This window comes from Haematobia irritans, chromosome 1, assembly GCF_050003625.1.
Source record: "Haematobia irritans isolate KBUSLIRL chromosome 1, ASM5000362v1, whole genome shotgun sequence".
Lineage (NCBI taxonomy): Eukaryota > Metazoa > Arthropoda > Insecta > Diptera > Muscidae > Haematobia > Haematobia irritans.
In genome coordinates this window covers 28,642,181-28,662,669 of record NC_134397.1, presented here as the reverse complement: position 1 = coordinate 28,662,669, position 20,489 = coordinate 28,642,181, and the positions used below count along the sequence as shown (strand labels likewise).

Here is a 20,489-nt window from a genome sequence, read left to right as displayed (position 1 = left end):
CTATATATAGAAAATGTAGTCAAAAATTCTATAGAAAATGTCAAAATTTTATTTCTCTAGAAAAATTTGTAAAAATTTTATTTCTTGCTATAGAAATAAATACAATTTTCACATAATTTTCTAGAAACATAAAATTTTGACATAATTTTCTAAAAAAAAACTTTGACAAAATTTTCTACCGAAAAAAAATTTACGAGATTTTCTAGAGAAATAAAATTTTGACGAAATGAAATGAGACGATAAAAAGTGGGAGATCACAAGATAATATGAGCACCAATGATGGAAATAATTTGAAATTTAACTTTTGCCTATCCACTTGCAAGTGGGCCAAGTTTGGTTGAAATCCGTTCAGATTTAGATACAGCTCCCATATAAAGGGTGGTTAAAATTTCAAGGGCCGATGTTGATTTTGAATAAAACACAAACTATTTAGGAAATCATTGTAATTTTATTTTATTATGATATATTGGTATTACTCAATTAGGTTAGGTTAGGTTAGGTGGCAGCCCGAAAGAAAAGGAGTACGTCGATAAGCCAGCAAGAATTCAAGAGCTAAAGGATGAGATAATTCGGCACATTAACGGCATAGAACCTCGATTATGCCTCAGCGTCATCGAAAATTTGGACCATCGGATGAAGGTGTGCCACCGAGGTCGCGGCGCCCATTTGGCCGATATTTTGTTCCATACATAATTGAGTAATAATGGGAGCCAATGCAATGGTTAGCATGCCCGCCTTGCATACACAAGGTCGTGGGTTCGATTCCTGCTTCGATCGAACACCAAAAAGTTTTTCAGCGATGGATTATCCCACCTCAGTAATGCTGGTGACATTTCTGAGGATTTCAAAGCTTCTCTAAGTGGTATCAGTAGAATGTGGAATCGGGCAGCTCTAAATAGTCTATGTGAGACTGCCACCTAACCTAACCTAAGGGCTAATGCAAGAGAGGGCAGTGCATCATCCACTAGAAAAAGTTCATCCATGGTGGTAGCCCACTTTGTTTAGTCCCATATGAGTATACAAAATTCATATGCCTCATCAAGATAAAATTAACAAGTATATACGGCCGTAAGTTCGGCCAGGCCGAATCTTATGTACCCTCCACCATGGATTGCATAGAAACTTGTACTAAAGACTGCCATCAACAATAGAATTACTTGGGTTGCGGTAACACTTGCCGATGGCTTAAAACTTCTTAACACCGTCTTCTCAATTGTAAGTTAGTCCATACGAGGTATATATTAAACAAAACTAAAAAAAGGCCAATTAAATACGTATGTAATTCAGTTTGACAAAATTTTCTATAGAAATAAAATTTTGACAAAATTTTCTATAGAAATAAAATTTTGACAAAATTTTCTATAGAAATAAAATTTTGACAATATTTTCTTTAGAAAAAAAAATTAACAAAATTTTCTATAGAAATAAAATTTTGACAAAAATTTGTAATAAAATTTTGGCAAAATTTTCTATAGAAATAAAATTTGGAAAAATATTCTATAGAAATAAATTTCACCACGTACCAAATTTCAACCGGATCGGATGAATTTTGCTCATCCATGAGGCTCCGGAGGTCAAATCTGGGGATCGATTTATATGGGGGCTATATATAATTATGGACCGATGTGGACCAATTTTTGCATGGTTGTTAGAGACTATATACTAACAACATGTACCAAATTTCAACCGAATCGGTTGAATTTGGCTATTCCACGAGGCTCCGGAGATCAAATCTGGGGATCGGTTTAATAGGGGGCTACATATAATTATGGACCGATATAGACCAATTTTTGTATGATTGTTAGAGAACACATACTAACACCACGTACCAAATTTCAACCGGATAGGGTGAATTTTGCTCTTCCACGAGGCTCCGGAGGTCAAATCTGGGGATCGGTTTATATGGGAGCAATATATAATTGTGGACCGATGTAGACCAATTTTTGCATGGTTGTTAGAGACCATATACTAACACTATGTACCAAATTTCAGCCGGATCGGATGAAATTTGCTTTTCTTAGAGGCTCGGCAAGCCAAATCGGGGGATCGGTTTATATGGGGGCTATATATAATTATGGACCGATGTGGACCAATTTTTGCATGGTTGTTAGAGACCATATATTAACACAATGTACAAAATTTCAGCCGGTTCGGATGAAATTTGCTTCTCTTAGAGGGTCGGCAAGCCAAATTTGGGGGTCCGTTTATATGGGGGCTATACGTAAAAGTGTACCGATATGGGCCATTTGCAATACCATCCGACCTACATCAATAACAACTACTTGTGCCAAGTTTCATGTCGATAGCTTGTTTCGTTCGGAAGTTAGCGTGATTTCAATAGACGGACGGACGGACATGCTCAGATCGACTCAGAATTTCACCACGACGCAGAATATATATATATATATATATATATATATATATATATATATATATATATATATATATATATATATATATATATATATATATATATATATATATATATATATATATATATATATATATATATATATATATACTTTATGGGGGCTTAGAGCAATATTTCGATGTATTACAAACGGAATGACAAAGTTAATATACCCCCATCCTATGGTGGAGGGTATAAAAATCAATATTACTTTTGTTTATACTACCTTTTTTTGAAATACTTTTAGTATATTTATATTTAGAATCGCTATAAATTGATAATATAAAAATATGGTGTTATATAAATTATAGTACACTAAAGCTGATACAATTTTACCACATTATTACTATCGGAACCATTCTTGAGACATAGCACCGAAAAATGATGCAGCGCCTGATTTACTTTTAGAATCGCTTCTTCTTGCCGTTAATGTTCCAGATTTACGTGTTGGACTTGGCTATATTTGGAAGAGATGAAAAATATATATATAAAATTCATTATTAAATGATTCGAAAGAATATACGAAAGCCATTAAACAGCAAACAACAAAAAGGTATAATCATAAATGAAATCATTTTCCAATATTACTTTAATTTTAGTAAGAAACTTTTTAATCAGCAAATTCATGCAAATTAATACGAATAACTATATTAAGAAGCATAAACACTTAAATGGTATATTTTAAATCATTCCGAGACATGTCTAAGGCTGTCTCAATCTTATGATAAGTCTCATGACGATGTTGCAATATCAGTTGATGCACAGCATCAATGGTTTCTGGATTAACAACTGATTTTGGCATGACCTACATGAAATTCGTCTTGGAGTGATTAACGACCTCAGTCGAATTCACAAGCTTCGTGGTCCTTGACGGAGCTTCATGGCTAAACATTGAATTATGCTCATCGATGCAGGTTGCGATGAAAACAACGTCCACTGCCGCCGTGGAGTTATTAATACTAATTCGACTGAAGGGTCTGAACACATTAGAAAACACGGCTTCCAGACATACTTAACTGATAGCCTCTGCCGGTCAACACATGGGAATTGGGAACTGTGTTCCCAAACTGGACGAACACAGGATACATTTCGGTGATCTTAACATCTATACGGATGGCCCCAAAATGGCACCGAGGGCACATGCTGTGGTATCTACAGCATCGTATTTCAGGCAAAAGCTACAGAACTTCTAGAATTCTTCAGAATTTTCATTGATAGTCAGACATCTATAAAGGCCCTAGGCAATACAAACATAAGGTCGAAGGTAGTCAACCGCTATCATAGATCTAATGGCTCTCATTGAACAGCATAATATAAGTCTGTGCGTTGACATTATGGCATAACAGAGAATGAAGAGGCAAATGTACTGGCACAAACGCCACAAATAACATCACTTTTTTCTCCGCATTCTTTTTATATTTATAGGATCAATGGAAAAAAATGAAGAATTATGGAAGCGACGTGGGGCTTCTAATAATATGGGATGAGAATAAAAGTAGGAATTTTGAAATAGGTTAGGTTAGGTGGCAGCCCGATGTATCAGACTCACTTAGAATATTCGGTCCATTGTGATACCACATTGGTGAACTTCTCTCTTATCACTGAGTGCTGCCCGATTCCATGTTAAGCTCCATAACAAGGGACCTGCTTTTTATAGCCGAGTCCGAACGGCATTCCACCTTGCAGTGAAACCACTTAGAGAAGCTTTGAAACCCTCAGAAACGTCACCAGCATTACTTAGGTGGGATAATCCACCGCTGGAAAACTTTTTTGGTGTTCGGTCGAAGCAGGAATCGAACCCACGACCTTGTGTATGCAAGGCGGGCATGCTAACCATTGCACCACGGTGGCTCCCAAAATAGTAATGTCGATGCAAAGATAGGAGGTAAGACCGTTAACAGGTATCATAGCAGCACACAATATTCTGGGAAAACACATGGTAAGGATCGCTCTAACGAATGATGGCATTTGTAGATGGTGTCTGAACCCTGAGGATACGGAAAATTCATTCCATTTTATGTGCCAGTAACTAGCTTTATCTTTCAGAAAAAAACAAGAAACTAGACTCTTACTTCTTTCAGACCCCATTACCGACTTGTGAGACTGCAGCCTGAGGAGTATTTTCGATTTCATCAAGACCTCTGCGTGGTGAACCTAAGTAGATCTGAAGACTATTATACTATATGATGTGATTATTCCGGCTGGAGTGGTATAAACACGTAGAGGAAGAGAATAAAAGTTTGAGGAATCTCAATTGACCATATTGGGTCTAAGTGGAAATAAATCCCCTTTGTCCGGATTCCTATCGTTATCCTTAACCTAACCACCATGGTGCAATGGTTAGCATGTCGACCTTACATATACACAAGGTCGTGGGTTCAAACACAGTTTCGACCAAATACCAAAAAGTTTTTCTGTGGTGGATTATCCCGCCTCAGTAATGCTTGCGAAATTTCTGAGTGTTTCAAAGCTTCTCTAAGTGGTTTCACTGCAATGTTAAACGCCGTTCGGATTCGGCTATAAAAAGGAGGTCCCATGTCATTGAGCTTAACATCCCAGCAAAAAATACTTCAGCAGTAAGAGTTTAAAAACGAGTAATCAAACTAGTTTATGATCATTCGTTTACGTTATTGTAACCAATTCATGCAGTATAGATGCATGAAAGGTAGTGCTGTTTTCCTTCACGCCAACAATGCTATACTCAAGATTATATATCACTTCCGAGCAATATTTCTATTAAAATGTGCAATTATATCAGCGCTATGTAGAAGCTGCTCTAAATCGGGACATCGCCCACAAAAATCAACGCTGATTCGGTTGTTTTGTTGTTGTTGTTGTTGTTGTTGTTGTAACAGTTTTGAATGTAGTTTAATCCATTTTGTTCTAGGCTTGTGTATTTCAGCTGGTAGCTCAAGGAACTCTGCGACAAGGATGGGGTGTGTCCAGAGTGATCTGGTAGTGAGACGGGTAGGCTTAGCTGGGCAAGCAAAAAGGTGACGAGTGTCATGTGGCCCTTGATTACATATGGGACACACGTCAGTTACGCTGCTATCAATCACTGATAAGTATGAATTGAGGCGGCTGCACTTGCCTGATCTTAGTTGGGCCAAAACTACGCTTGTCTGCCGTGGGAGGTCTCTCTCCTCCAGTGCAATGGGCGGCGGTCGGACTCCGAGAACAGGATTAACCTTGTAGCTTCTCACCGCTTCAGCTACAGTATTCTCATGAATCCTGTTCAGACCTGTCTGGTATGCTGCCTGATCGAGAGGCTCTCTTTTGTAACGCTGGATCTCGGGCTCTAGAAGGTGAAGATCAACCCTTACATTCCTGGGTGGAGGTTGTCTATCCACAAGATGGTGATTCGGATGACAACTTCGATGGCAACCCAAGAGGTACTGCTTTGACAACATGTAGTTGTGTCGACGCACTGGGATGATCTTGGTCTCCGCATAAAGGTGATCCAGGGGTGTACTGTCGAGACATCCTGTTGCGGTTCTAAGGGCAGCGTTCTGACAGGTCTGTATGTTATTCCACTGCGTATCGCTCGTTTGAGGTGTCCACACTGGCGCTGCATAGTTTACCACTGACCGGCCAATTGCCTTATATGAAGTTAACAAGGTTTCTTTGTCCGCACCCCAAGTGCTGCCGAAGACACAATCTCGACGCCGTCAGGAGGGGGTGGAATCGAGGACAGGTAGAGGTTAAACAGTGCCGGAGATATCTACGGGGTTTTGACTTCTTGTCCCTGAATTCCACGTACGACTGGCGTCCACACATATAATTCAGAACCCAACGCTTCGTTCCTGCCGGTAGGGACGTGTTCTCGATGTCCTCGAATAATGTGGCATGGTTGACCGTATCGAACGCTTTCAATAGGTCAAGCGCCACGAGGACCGTCCTATGACACGGCCTGGGCTGATTAAGTCCCCTATTGATATGTGTCGAAATGGCATGTAAGGCTGTCGTCGTACTGTGTACCTTACGGAATCCATGTTGATGGTGGGCAGCTGGAAAATTCTCCACAAGGCTGGGGAGGAGTATTGCCTCAAGTGTCTTGGCTACTGGCGAGAGAAGGGATATCGGTCTGTACGTGGAATCACTCTTCCCATCTTCCAGACATCGGGTATAATGAGTGATTCCAAGGACAAATTGAGGAGTCTGGTCAGGTACTCAACTCCCAGTATTCCCAGATGCTTCAGCATTAGCATTGAAATTCCGTCGGGGCCCAGCGCCTTAGATGGTTTCGCGCTGTTGATGACATTGGTAACTTCGACTGGTGGTGTGTCGTCGGCTCGGAGACCACGTATGCGACGAGTGGCTCTCCTTTTCGCTCTATCACTCTCGGGATGCTCGACAAACAGTCGGTTGAAGTATTTGGCGCATCTCTTCGGATCAGTCACGTCGCCAAAGGTGACTGAAATCCCATCATCCCTTGTAGCGGGGTTCGAGAGGGCCAATCCCACGGCGGCGGGTTCTACGCACCGGATTGACCCGATGGATACCAGCCATCGGCCAGCGGCTGCCTCCTCAGTGTACGTGTTGTCTCGTCCATTTTTTCGTGTTGGAGAAGGTGCATCCCGGGGAGCCTTCTCCGCCTGCTTTTGGTCCGAGCCGGGATAGAGGAAAACCCCGGACCATGGTACTGTGCCGTCTGCCGAAATCGAATTCACCATCGCTCGGTTTCGGTGAGGTGTAACCGGTGCATGGAATGGGTGCACTTCCGGAATTGCTCCGGCCTAACATCGCTGCGGGAGTATAGTCAAACTGACTTCGTGGCAGGATGCTGTGCCAATGACAGCAGCAGTGGGTCATCTGATTATGTGACCCCACCGACTTCTCCCGCACAACAATATTCTCCGCCGCAGCATCTTACACCGAATATTGTTGTACCAGTTCCGGAGAGTGCATCATTTTTGCAATTTAATTGCAACGGGCTCCGTGGTAAGATTAGTGAGATCGTAGACTTTATGAATCGGAAAAGGATAAGGGTCGCGGCGATCCAGGAAACAAAGCTGAATTCCACCTGCAGCCTACGACATTGTGATGGGTACAATGTCCTACGGAAGGATCGCACAAGAAATGGAGGTGGTGGCCTGGCTTTCATATTACACCGTTCCGTGCAGTATAGACCTATCACGCTTGTGCTAGACACTAATGACCCGTACATGGAATGTATGGGGGTAGCAGTTAAGTGTGGGGCTGCCGAGATAGAGCTATACAATGTGTACATACCGCCGGTTGGTAGCTGTGCTCCTGGTTATAGCCCAAACATTGAGTGGTTGTTGAGCGGGCATAACCGATTGGTTCTAGGAGATTTTAATGCCCACCATGAACTTTGGCATTCTCTCCTGGGTAATGACCAGAGGGGCATAGCTTTGGCAGAGCAGATAGACGACTCCACATTTTGCACGGTGAACGAAGAGGCCCCCACGAGAATTATGGGTGACTGCAGCAGTTCGCCAGACTTATCGTTAGCATCGCCTGGTCTGATAAATGACGTCTCCTGGCAACCCGTCATTTCATTGGGTTCGGACCACCTCCCCATAATTCTCACCATCAACCGACCCTCCGATTTCATAACCTCTGAACGCCGGACGTTTATTAATCAAAAGAAAGCCAACTGGGAAGGCTTCAGAGAATACACCGATCGCCGCTTCAGTGAGCTCCCGTCCCCCTCACATGTTCATGTTGCCCAGAGGGAGTTCCGGGACATCATCAACGCAGCAGCCGCTCGCTTCATACCCGCTGGTCGAATTGCCCAGGTGAGGCCCAACTTCCCAGCCGAAGCGGCGGGACTCGCAGACGAGCGTGATGAACGCCGTCGTGCTAACGCTGCTGATCCTAGAATCAGAGAACTAAATCTAGAGATTAGTAAGATAGTCGACGAGCACAAGCGGAACACTTGGTTAGAGCACCTGAAGCAATGTAACTTAGGAACAGGAACTGGTAAATTGTGGTCAACAGTTAGAGCCCTCTCGAACCCCTCCACAAGGGATGATGGGATTTCAGTCACATTTGGCGACGTGACTGTGACTGATCCGAAGAGGTGCGCCAAATACTTCAACCGACAGTTTGTCGAGCATCCCGAGAGTGATAGAGCGAAAAGGAGAGCCACCCGTCGTGTACGTGGTCTCCGAGCCGATGACACACCACAATTTACTGCAGCCGAAGTTACCAATGTCATCAACAGCGCGAAACCATCTAAGGCGCTGGGCCCTGACGGAATTTCAATGCTAATGCTGAAGCATCTGGGAATACTGGGAGTTGAGTACCTGACCAGACTCCTCAATTTGTCTTTGGAATCACACATTATACCCGATGTCTGGAAAATGGGAAGGGTGATTCCACTACTGAAACCGGGCAAAGATTCGAACAAAGGTGAATCGTACAGACCGATATCCCTTCTTTCGCCAGTAGCCAAGACACTTGAGGCATTACTCCTCCCCAGCCTTGTGGAGAATTTTCCAGCTGCCCACCATCAACATGGATTCCGTAAGGTACATAGTACGACAACAGCCTTACATGCCATTTCGACACATATTAATAAGGGGCTTAACCAGCCCAGGCCGTGTCACAGGACGGTCCTCGTGGCGCTTGACCTATCGAAAGCATTCGATACGGTCAACCATGCCACATTATTTGAGGACATCGAGAATACGTCCCTACCGGCAGGAGCGAAGCGTTGGGTGCTGAATTATATGTGTGGACGCCAGTCGTACGTGGAATTCAGGGACAGAAAGTCAAGACCGCGTAGAGTTAAACAGGGAGTTCCCCAAGGTGGGGTGATATCTCCGGCACTGTTTAACCTCTACATGTCCTCGATTCCACCCCCTCCTGACGGCGTCGAGATTGTATCATATGCGGATGACTGTACAATCTTGGCATCTGGGCCCAATGTTGATGACATTTGCGATCGGTTGAACGTCTACATAGCTAATCTTACCAGTTATTTCACTGCGAGAAACTTGAGGATATCCCCCACCAAATCCTCAGCCACACTATTTACTACATGGACGGCAGAAGTGCGCAGGCAGTTGAATATCAGAGTCGATGGAGTAATAATTCCGACCACAAATTACCCCAAGATTCTTGGGGTCACATTCGACAGCCTTTTTAGGTCATCTGCCCATGCCACTGCAATTTGTAATAAGCTCCGTGGTAGAAACAAGGTCCTCAAGTCACTAGCCGTCAGTACTTGGGGTGCGGACAAAGAAACCTTGCTAACTACTTATAAGGCAATTGGCCGGTCAGTGGTAAACTATGCAGCGCCAGTGTGGACACCGCAGACCAGTGATACGCAGTGGAATAACATACAAACCTGCCAGAACGCTGCTCTTAGAACTGCGACTGGGTGTCTCCGCAGCACACCCCTGGATCACCTTTATGTGGAGACAAAGATCATCCCTGTGCGAAGACACAACTACATGTTGTCAAAGCAGTATCTCCTGGGTTGTTATCGCAGTAATCATCCAAACCACCATCTTATGGATACACAACCACCACCCAGGAACGTAAGGGTTGATATACATAATCTAGAGCGCGAGATCCAGCGCTATAAAAGAGAGCCTCTAGATCAAGCAGCGTACCAGGCAGGTTTGAACAGGATTCATGAGGATACTGTAGCTGAAGCGGTGAGAAGCTACAAGGTTAATCCTGTTCTTGGAGTCCGACCACCGCCCATAGCACCGGAGGAAAGAGACCTCCCACGGCAGACTAGGGTAGTTTTGGCCCAATTAAGATCAGGCAAGTGCAGCCGCCTCAATTCCTACTTATCGGTGATTGATAGCAGCGTAGCTGACGTTTGTCCAATTTGCAACCAAGGGCCACACGACACGCGTCATCTTTTCTCTTGCCCAGCCAAACCAACCCGACTTACCCCATCTTAGTCGCAGAGTTCCTTGATCTGCCAACAAGCTGATGTACCAAGCGTATAACATGAAATGGATGAGATCACAATAAACTGTTACAACAACAACAACAGGGCTCTCACTGTTGACCACAATTTACCAGTTCCTGTGCCTAAGTTACGGTTGTTTTGTAAGCAGTTGGTACAGCCTCTCTCCCTTACAATCTGGCTGAAATAGTGCTCCATTTTATGCTGCGATAGAATCGGGCAGCACTCATCACTGAGAGAAGTTTCACCACTGTGGTATCAAAATGAACTGAATAGTCGAAGTGAGGCTGAAAAATCGAGCTGCCAATATACCTAACCTAACCTTTGTTGTTGAGTTAATCTACATTGAAAGTTGTAAGAAATAATCTCACGAAAATGTTCAAGCTTTAATTTCATTTTCAAATAGTGCTCGTATTTCAAACCGTTCTGAGTACGTATAACCGCAAAAATATCAAGCCTTGCAATAGAGCTGGCAGTTGGCAGATTGAAACACTAGGGTTGGCCGAAATCAAATTTCGTTTGTTAAAAATTTGCACCTTTCTACATAAAAATTAAAATTTCAATTATCAGCGAAAAGCGATTTTTTTGTACGACGCCTACATCCTTAAGCAAAACGTAACAATAAAAGCTGTTACAAACTCAACATCATGCATAATACAAGATATGTATATACTCATATATAATTACTTTACTCCCAAGCAACCGAAAATATATTGTTGGAAATATAAATACATAGGTAGTTTATAATTCATATAACAAATCCTTTAAAAAAAAGTCCAAAAAATTAATCATTGAAATAAGACTAAAAATTAAAATTTGGTTACCTTTTCCATTTCCGAGCTCAATACTTTTCTTGTGACCTCATGGCTTGTTGATGTCACTACATTGGTGGTTGACGAAACTACAGGCAATAGAGGGAACCAAAGTGTTGTGGCACCACTCGAACATAAACTTAGAACATTGGGATCTTTCTCTTGGTGTCCCGTACTACTTGCAGCAGATTGATTCGTTTGGTTAGTCACTGTCGTCGTTGTGGGTGTGGTTGTTAGGACACCTAATAAACAATTATAACGTGTTACTGCTCGTTTAACGTTTGCCATTAAATGTGCCGAGAATAACTCAAAATCGAAAGGATCTATAAACTCTTTGTAGGTATTCTGCAGAGTTGTGAATTTCTCCTTTTGCTCTCGACTAATGTCGAAAGAATTTTGTAAAAATTTCAAATCAAAATATAATTGTAAAGCAATATTTTGTCCTAGGACAGATGTTTCAGTGTTTTCTATTAAACGGCTATAGTGTTGGAGAAAGTCTTCACAGAGCATATTTTTAAGTTTTAGTAAAACTTTAGTGGGTAATGTTTCTGGTACGATTTCTTTTAAATTTGTTATCAATACATGGACATAGGCTTGTAAGGAAATTCGTGGTTGTGTTGGTATACGAAATGTTGATTGCACCGACATTTCCTGGTCATCTTTTTGTTCTATGGTAATGATTTCCCAATGCTGGAATAGAAGAATAAGGATTAAATTATGATTTTATAAATATCGGGAAGGCCTAAAACAATGTCATTATATGATATTCTACATTAACTCTAGTTTTTAGAAGACGTGCGAAGCTACACAGAAAAAAAAATTCACCAACATTTTTCCAATTAAAATTTTAACTGAGCTTTAAAAAATATTTAATTAAAAATTTAATTGATTCAACGATTTTTTTAATTGAAACAAAAATCAATCAGAAAAATTAATCGTATCAAAGGCATTAATTTTTTCATCTCATCCTGATATTGGACTAACTCTCTCTTACAATGGGTGTAATATTGAGGTTGTACACCATTTGAAATGTTTGGGGGTTACCATTGACGATAGACTTTCATTTGATATACATATAGACAATGTTGTTAGTCATACGAATTTGACTCTACGCCAATTGTACAACTCTGATTTGATGCTGCCTTTTTCATTAAAGAAGAGACTTGTTTATGCTTTGACAATGCCCAATATTCTATACTGTATTGAGGTTTTTTGTGGCACAAATGCTGGTAACATAAGGGAGGTTAAACTAGCAATTCATAGAATAGTCCGTTATCTATATTCACTTCGTCGATATGACCATATTTCTCCTCATGTCCAGGAGTTCCTTGGGTGCCCTAGTTTTATTGACTTCAGGTCACTTGTTCTTTTCCACAAGATTTTCAGTGCTCAGTCACCTCGATTTCTCGTTGACTTATTTTCTTTTGGCCGCTCGCGGCGAAATCAGATTGTTATGCCGCTTGCCAGAGGTTATATGGACAAGTCATTTCAGTCTAGAATCGCCAGATCATATAATTGTCTCCCTACTAACTTAAAGGATTTCTCGATTTCTGATTCGACTTATCGAAAAAAATTACTCGATCATCTTGGATCACCTACATGAAGGTTATCCAACCTCGTGTTAGTAGTGTTGCTTTGTTGTGGTTGATTTAGTAAATAATCTTTTCTTATTTTGTCTTTTTTTAATTATATTGGGAACCTAAAATATTTGGTCATATTTCATATTATTAATTAATTTATTTTTATACTATTTTATACATATTTATATTTATTAATTAATTTATTTTTATACTATTTTATACATATTTATATTTATTACATACACGCATATGTTCTCACATTGTCATAACTTGAATTGTACTTTATTCATAGTTAGTAGTCCGTTGCAATTTATATAAATTGGCCGCTAAGTGGCTTCAAATTACATGATGAAAATAAAAATAAATAAATAATTTTTATACCCTCCACCATAGGATGGGGGTATATTAACTTTGTCATTGCGTTTGTAACACATCGAAATATTGCTCTCAGACCACATAAAGTATATATATATATATATATATATATATATATATATATATATATATATATACTTTATGTGGTCTGAGAGCCCATCCTATGGTGGAGGGTATAAAAATTATTTATTTATTTTTATTTTCATCATGTAATTTGAAGCCACTTAGCGGCCAATTTATATAAATTGCAACGGACTACTAACTATGAATAAAGTACAATTCAAGTTATGACAATGTGAGAACATATGCGTGTATGTAATAAATATAAATATGTATAAAATAGTATAAAAATAAATTAATTAATAAATATAAATATGTATAAAATAGTATAAAAATAAATAATATATATATATATATATATATATATATATATATATATATATATATATATATATATATATATATATATATATATATATAGTAGTTGTTATTGATGTAGGTCGGATGGTATTGCAAATGGCCCATATCGGATTACTTTTACGTATAGCCCCCATATAAACGGACGCCCAGATTTAGCTTGAGGAGCCTCTAAGAGAAGCATATTTCTTCCGATCTGGCTGAAATTTGGTACATGGTGTTGGTATATGGTCTCTAACAACCATGCAAAAGTTGGTCTACATCGGTTCATAATTATATATAGCCCCCATATAAACCGATCCCCAGATTTGGCTTGCGGAGCCTCTATGAGAAGCATATTTCATCCGATGTGGCTGAAATTTGGTACATGGTGTTGGTATATGGTCTCTAACAACCATACAAAAATTGGTCGACATCGGTCCATAATTATATATAGCCCCCATATAAACCGATCCCCAGATTTGGCTTGCGGAGCCACAAAGAGAAGCAGATTTAATCTGATCCGGCTGAAATTTGGTATATGGTGTTTGTATATGGTCTTTAACAACCATGCAAAAATTGGTCCACATCGGTCCATAATTATATATAGCCCCCTTATAAACCGATCCCCAGATTTGGCTTGTGGAGCCTAAAAGAGAAGCAAATTGCATCCAATCCGGCTGAAATTTGGTACATGATGTTGGTATATGGTCTCTAACAACCATGCAAAAGTTGGTCTACATCGGTTCATAATTATATATAGCCCCCATATAAACCGATCCCCCGATTTGGCTTGCGGAGCCTCAAAGAGAAGCATATTTCATCCGATCCGGCGGAAATTTGGAATATTGTGTTGGTATATGGTCTTTAACAACCATGCAAAAATTGGTCCACATCGGTCCATAATTATATATAGCCCCCCCATATAAACCGATCCCCAGATTTGGCTTGCGGAGCCTCAAAGAGAAGCAGATTTCATCTGATCCGGCTGAAATTTGGAATATTGTGTTGGTATATGGTCTTTAACAACCATGCAAAAATTGGTCCACATCGGTCCATAATTATATATAGCCCCCCCATATAAACCGATCCCCAGATTTGGCTTGCGGAGCCTCAAAGAGAAGCAGATTTCATCTGATCCGGCTGAAATTTGGTATATGGTGTTGGTATATGATCTTTAACAACCATGCAAAACATTGGTCCACATCGGTCCATAATTATATATAGCCCCCCATATAAACCAATCCCCAGATTTGGCTTGCGGAGTCTCTAAGAGTCAAAAATAATCTACCAAAATTTTATTGCCATAGAAAATTTTGTCAAAATTTTATATTCTATAGAAAATTTTGTCAAAATTTTATATTTCTATAGAAGGTTTTGTCAAAATTTTATTTCTATAGAAAATTTTGTCAACATTTTATTTCTTTAGAAAATTTTGTCAAAACATAATCTGTATAGAAAATTTTGTTAAGAATGTATTTCTATAGAAAATTTTGTCAAAATTTCATTTCTATAGAAAAATTTTTTCAGAATTTTATTTCTGTAGAAAATTTTGTCAAAATTTTTTATCTATAGAAAATTTATGAAGCAACTCTTAGTTAGAGAGGAATATTTTGCAAAATCTTCCAAAACATCAAGAATTCTACCAATCTACCAAACAGTAAAAAATCTGTCATTTTTGGTAGAATCGTGTTCATAATTATATATAGCCCCCATATAAATCGAGCCCCATATTTCAATTCTGGCTTTCTGGCTTTATAATTACCGCACAAGTGTTCATATCGGTTCGCAATTATTTCTGCCCTATATATACCGGTCAAGAACTGAATATATAGGTATTTATTCGGCCCTTGTTTTGCCTAATATATATTCCCCATGGATTAACTCACAATTTAAAAGATGATGTTAAGAAGTTTTAAGATGCCTTGCCATTGGCCGCAACCCAAATAATTCAATTGTGTATGACCGTCTTTAGTAGAAGTTTCTAGGCAATCCTTGGTGGAGGGTACATAAAATTCGGCCTGGCCGTACTTACGGCCGTATATACTTGTTTTTAATTTGATCAATTAATTTTTTAATTGACCTTCAATTAGTTTTTTAATTGATACTATCATTTCTGTGATTGAAGACATTTCAATTAAAAAATTAATTGGATCAATTAATTTCGTGATTGAATCAGAAAAAAAATTTTGTGTGTATAGATGGCGCAGAAACAAATATTCACATACGGATTTATTTTTCCTCACATATTCATTTTCCCTCATATTCACATCTACGACAATAAAAATAGGTATCCACAGACAACGTCAATAAAAGATGATGCCCTTACGGCCAATAATAATAATAATATGATTTCATAATAAAATGTCTAGACTTACCGCAAAATCTTCTGTAACCACAGTACTTGTATTCACATTAGCCAAATAGTGATCACATTTATATTCATCCAAGATACCATTTAAAAGACATATCCACAATTGAAACACTTCATCTTCGAGAAGACCACAAATTCTCTGCCAATGTTCTTGAGAAGTCGCAGATTTGGAAGTCTGGCCCAATAGCTTACGCCATGAGCTAGATTGACAAAAACATATTTTCATATGAGGACAAAGTTCCACCAAAGCACAACAGCAACGTATGGCAAACAGTAAAGCTGATCTTTGTGAGGCCTGTAAGTTTAGCTGCTTCACTTTCGAGATATATACGGTTATTTGTTTTTGTGCCGTATTTCTCAAGAACTCCACCAAAGCTTGTTTATCTTCCAACTTGGTGGTGGGTTCTTCCAACAATATATTCATCTCCTTTATAATTGCTGCCAAATGATTATCATATTCCGTTGCTATTCGGATAATCTTGTCATCATAACCTTTGGATTTCATTAGCATTTTTTTCGTTTTCAAATCTTCACTTAAAGCTTGATCCAAACTGTTTGGTAAATCACTGGATAACTCTTGCCAAAGGGAATAATTTCCTCGATTCAAAGCATCTCCATTTTGTATCGTATTTTCAAGGGCTGCAAAGGTTTGATCTATACCTTTTGTCCAACTATCTTCGATTATATTTCGTATACGTTGATTTATTAGCGGTACATAACGCAATTCATAGAAATCCATAGATTGTGTTATATTACATTGTGTGGCTAAAACTGATAGATTTAATTGTTTTCTAAGATTATTGGCTTCCGTTTTGATATCTTGAATTGTATTCATATTGGTGACAAAATTGAAAAGCTGTTTTAAGTGAACGTCGGCTATACGTTGGGTATCCTCCAGGAATGTTTCCAAGGATGAAGCCACTGATTCATTTTTAAAATTTATTGCCTCAAATTTTGGCCTAAAATTCGTTATAATATCAGGCAATAAATGGGCAAATTGTACATCATCATTGTCCATGCGTGCTATGGTTGGTGGTGCCGTTGGATCTGTTTGCTCCTTGAGTTTTTTGAAAAGAATTCCATCTTCTGCAAAAGTAAAGGGAAATTTTAAATTTGTAAGATATTTGGGATAACAAAATAAATGAATTTATATAAATTTATAAACAAATAATAAAAAAATCTTTTTGATTTTAGTAAACTTGTTTTATATTTTACTTTTGCTATTTATACCCTGTGCCCCACTGTGGAACAGGGTATTATAAGTTAGTGCATATGTTTGCAACACCCAGAAGGAGAGGAGACAGACACATGATGTCTTTGGCAATAATGCTCAGGGAGGGTCCGTGAGTCGGTCTAGCCATGTTCGTCTGTCCGTCCGTCTGTCCGCCTGTTTGTGAACACATTTTTGTGATCAAAGTCTAGATCGCAGTTTTAATCCAATCGACTTCAAATTTGGCACAACACTCAACATTTGGGTCAGAACCCTCTTGATTTTGGAAGAAATTGGTTCAGATTTAGATATACCTCCCATACATATCTTTCGCCCGATATGCACTTATATGGGCCCAATTTGGTTGAAATTTTGCGCAAGGAGAATTAGAAGAGTAGTTAAGTTTTATTGAAATCGGTTCAGATTTAGATATAGCTCTCATATACATCTTTCGACCGACTTGTACTAATATGACCACAGAGGCCAAAGTTGTACTCTGATTTTCGTGAAAATTTGCAGAGGGAGTAGAATTAATATTTTAACTACGCTTGCTGAATTTGGTTGAAATCGGTACAGATTTATATATAGCTCGGGAGCCATCGTGGTGCAATGGTTAGCATGCCCGCTTTGCATACACAAGGTCGTGGGTTCGATTCCTGCTTCGACCGAACAGTAGTGGATTATCCCACCTCAGTAATGCTGCTGATATTTCTGAGGGTTTCAAAGCTTCTCTAATTGGTTTGATTGCAATTTGGAACAACGTACGGACTCGGCTATAAAAAGGAGGTCTCTTGTCATTGAGCTTAACATGGAATCGGGTAGCACTCAGTGATAAGAGATAAGTTCACCATTGTGGTATCACAATAGACTGAATAGTCTAAGTCAGCCTGATACATCGGGCTGCCACATAACCTAGAATTTAAGAATTTAAGTTCTGGATATGCATGCCAATTTTGGTTGAAATCGGTTCAGATTTAGATATAGCTCCCATATATACCTTTCACCCGATTTTCCGTCACCACAGATGGCAAATTTGTAATCCGATTTTCGTGAAATTTTGTACAGGGGGTAGAATTAACATAGAAACTATGCATGTCAAATTTGGTTGAAATCGGTTCAGATTTCGATTTGGCTTCCATATCTATGTTTTTCCGATTTGGGCAAAAATGGCCAAAATACCCACATTTTCCTTAGAAAATCGCCACTGCTAAGTCGAAAACTTGTAAAAATTACTCCGTTTTGCCTATACCTCTAATACATATCTATCAACCGATAAATCATAAATACACTTTTGCGAAGTTGGCTCAAACTTGGTTCAGATTTAAATGTTTTTTACTAACATTGTGTTCCATCCCTGGGCATTAGCCTACTTAACTTTTGTAGAAATCTAACAAATTTTGTCCAAATCGGGTCAGATTTAAAAATATGTAGATGGGAACAAAAACCTTTGTATACAGCACCGAACCCATTGGACAGATTTGATATGCTATCGAAAATGTGGATCTACAAAGTGGTGCTGGATATAATATTGTAGGCACCGACCGACTTAATTTAATGAGTTTTAGTTTTATTCCCAAATTTCTATGTTAGCCTGAAATCAATGCAGACTATTCCATTGTCCAAATCATTTAAATTACATATTATTACAATGTTTAGTCGAGCTTATTAGACAGTAAAATAAGGGAATTTATACTACTTACTGAAAAGAAAAATTTCTTTTAGAGAAAAACTATTTACTTTTTTCAGTAGGTTTCGAGTTTTCAGTGATCAAATCTACCATTTGATCACTGAAAGTATTTTCTTGCGATTTGCAAAACATCAAATCATAGCTTCCACTTACCCATAAAACACTTGGCTACCATATCCAAACTTTCATTTAGCACCCTTAAACTGATTAGAATCCTTTCTTTAACCCTGCCACCTTCCGCTGTCAGACAATTGAGAAATGCAGCAGAACGTAAATTTAGAAATGTCTTCAACACCATCTCCATAGTACATCGATCCAGCAGCAACAAAGCCAATAGACAATCTGCTGTCAATTCTGGAGCTAGATTTTCTCGTTCCAAGGCATTCAATATTTGCTGTTTTATAGTCATGTGAAAGGGTTTTAAAATTTCCCATTGTTTCTTGGCCACTGGTAATTTCTGCATTAATGGATTACTAGAATCCAATTGTAGGCCCGTACTTATGTGGCGACTAAATATAAACAATTCCGTTGCTGCATAATAATGTTCACGATCTATTTGAGACCATATCATTTCGGGCAAGGATGTTAGTAATTTAATCTGCACCATTGTACTAAAATAGTTATTCAACTGTTTATTGGCATTGCGTGTCTTCAATTCACCGGCACTATCCGTTTCTGTTTTGAATCCCAGCAATTGTTGTTCACTTAGTTTCTTACAGTTGGCATTGATATTATCTACCTGCTCTATGAGAGCTTTAGTGGAATCCTGCATGGATGTTATTGTATCTGCAGCTTTTAAAAGATCACGATACCGCTCCCTGAGAAAAAATGCATGGATGGAGTGATTTTATCCAAGCCAAATGGATTTTCTATTTATCTCTCTTACCCAACCATAGTTCTTAATTCTTCTCTCTTGTTTTCCACCACCTCTTGGATTTTCTTGTGTACTGCATCAATTTCCCCAACACCATGTTGTTCGAAAAGTGTATCAACATTGATATTTAACAAATTTAATGCTGCCATTGCTTTAATTATATATTTTCCTACGAGTTTTTACAAATTCGGCAAACAGATAACTATTATTGTTGTGATTTTGACACGTACAATAACAGCTGTTTAGTTAGGTATTCACAATAGTCGTCACAACAGTGCTGTCAATGACATAGGTTTGTGGTAATGAACAGAAAGGCGGGTAATAAAGGAACTCCTCTTGAATAGATTTGTTTCAGGACCGAAACTTTTCACTATGGTGAAATATCTATTTACTATAGTGAACATTGATATTTTGCTGTACTCATAACTTTAATAAATAAAAATAATATTTATTTGTTTTGAAAAAATCAAAATATGCCAAGGTGTGTAATGTCATAAATGTCGAGAATTTTTAACAAATGTCAAATTTCTAACTAGCCCCCTGGGCTACTGAACTTATACTCACCTCGGTTTATGTTAAATGTTTCCCAATGCGTGTAAAAAGTCTCGGTTTCGAACAGTCCCTCTTTGTGGAAATTATCCTGTAATAGGTACTGGGCATCGGGATAATAATCACAAAACATTTACGTTTTTTTTTCGAGGAGTTTTAGATATCGTATACGACTGTTTTCGACGTAGTGGGGATTCTCGGAAGCGACCCCAAATTCAAAAAATGTTGGCAGTGTAAGTACTTATAATAATTGGTAAAGGCCGGTACTCTGTTCGGTTTTCGCGTTGAAACTCCATACAAAATTAAAAAATGCGAAAAACTAGCGAAA

General features: G+C 38.9%; 1 protein-coding gene across 2 annotated transcripts; it reads right to left on the bottom strand.

The window, feature by feature from the left end:
* Window positions 1-2,535: 2,535 nt before the first annotated feature.
* Cog1 (conserved oligomeric Golgi complex subunit 1) lies at window positions 2,536-19,836 on the bottom strand. Of its 2 annotated transcripts, XR_012717884.1 has the most exons (6): window positions 19,625-19,836; window positions 18,892-19,556; window positions 15,846-16,927; window positions 11,129-11,806; window positions 10,992-11,066; window positions 2,536-2,867 (listed from the first exon to the last, which is right to left on the bottom strand). XR_012717884.1 is itself a non-coding variant. In XM_075289709.1 (5 exons), the coding sequence occupies exons 1-5, from the start codon at window positions 19,759-19,761 to the stop codon at window positions 2,757-2,759; spliced, it is 2,673 nt and encodes an 890-aa protein (XP_075145824.1). In that variant the 5' UTR covers window positions 19,762-19,836; the 3' UTR covers window positions 2,536-2,756. The 2 variants fall into 2 exon arrangements, 1 of the variants encoding a protein (XP_075145824.1); XM_075289709.1 differs by lacking the exon at window positions 10,992-11,066.
* Between the last annotated feature and the right edge of the window lie 653 nt (window positions 19,837-20,489).

Excerpts from the sequence above, each read along its gene's own strand:
- Cog1 (XM_075289709.1), bottom strand. The coding sequence starts at position 19,761 with ATGGCAGCATTAAATTTGTTAAATATCAATGTTGATACACTTTTCGAA. Across the intron at positions 19,557-19,624 it reads GAATTAAGAACTATGGTTGG|GGAGCGGTATCGTGATCTTT; the intron begins GTAAGAGAGATA and ends ATTTTTTCTCAG. Across the intron at positions 2,868-11,128 it reads TGAGCTCGGAAATGGAAAAG|CCAAGTCCAACACGTAAATC; the intron begins GTAACCAAATTT and ends TTCCAAATATAG.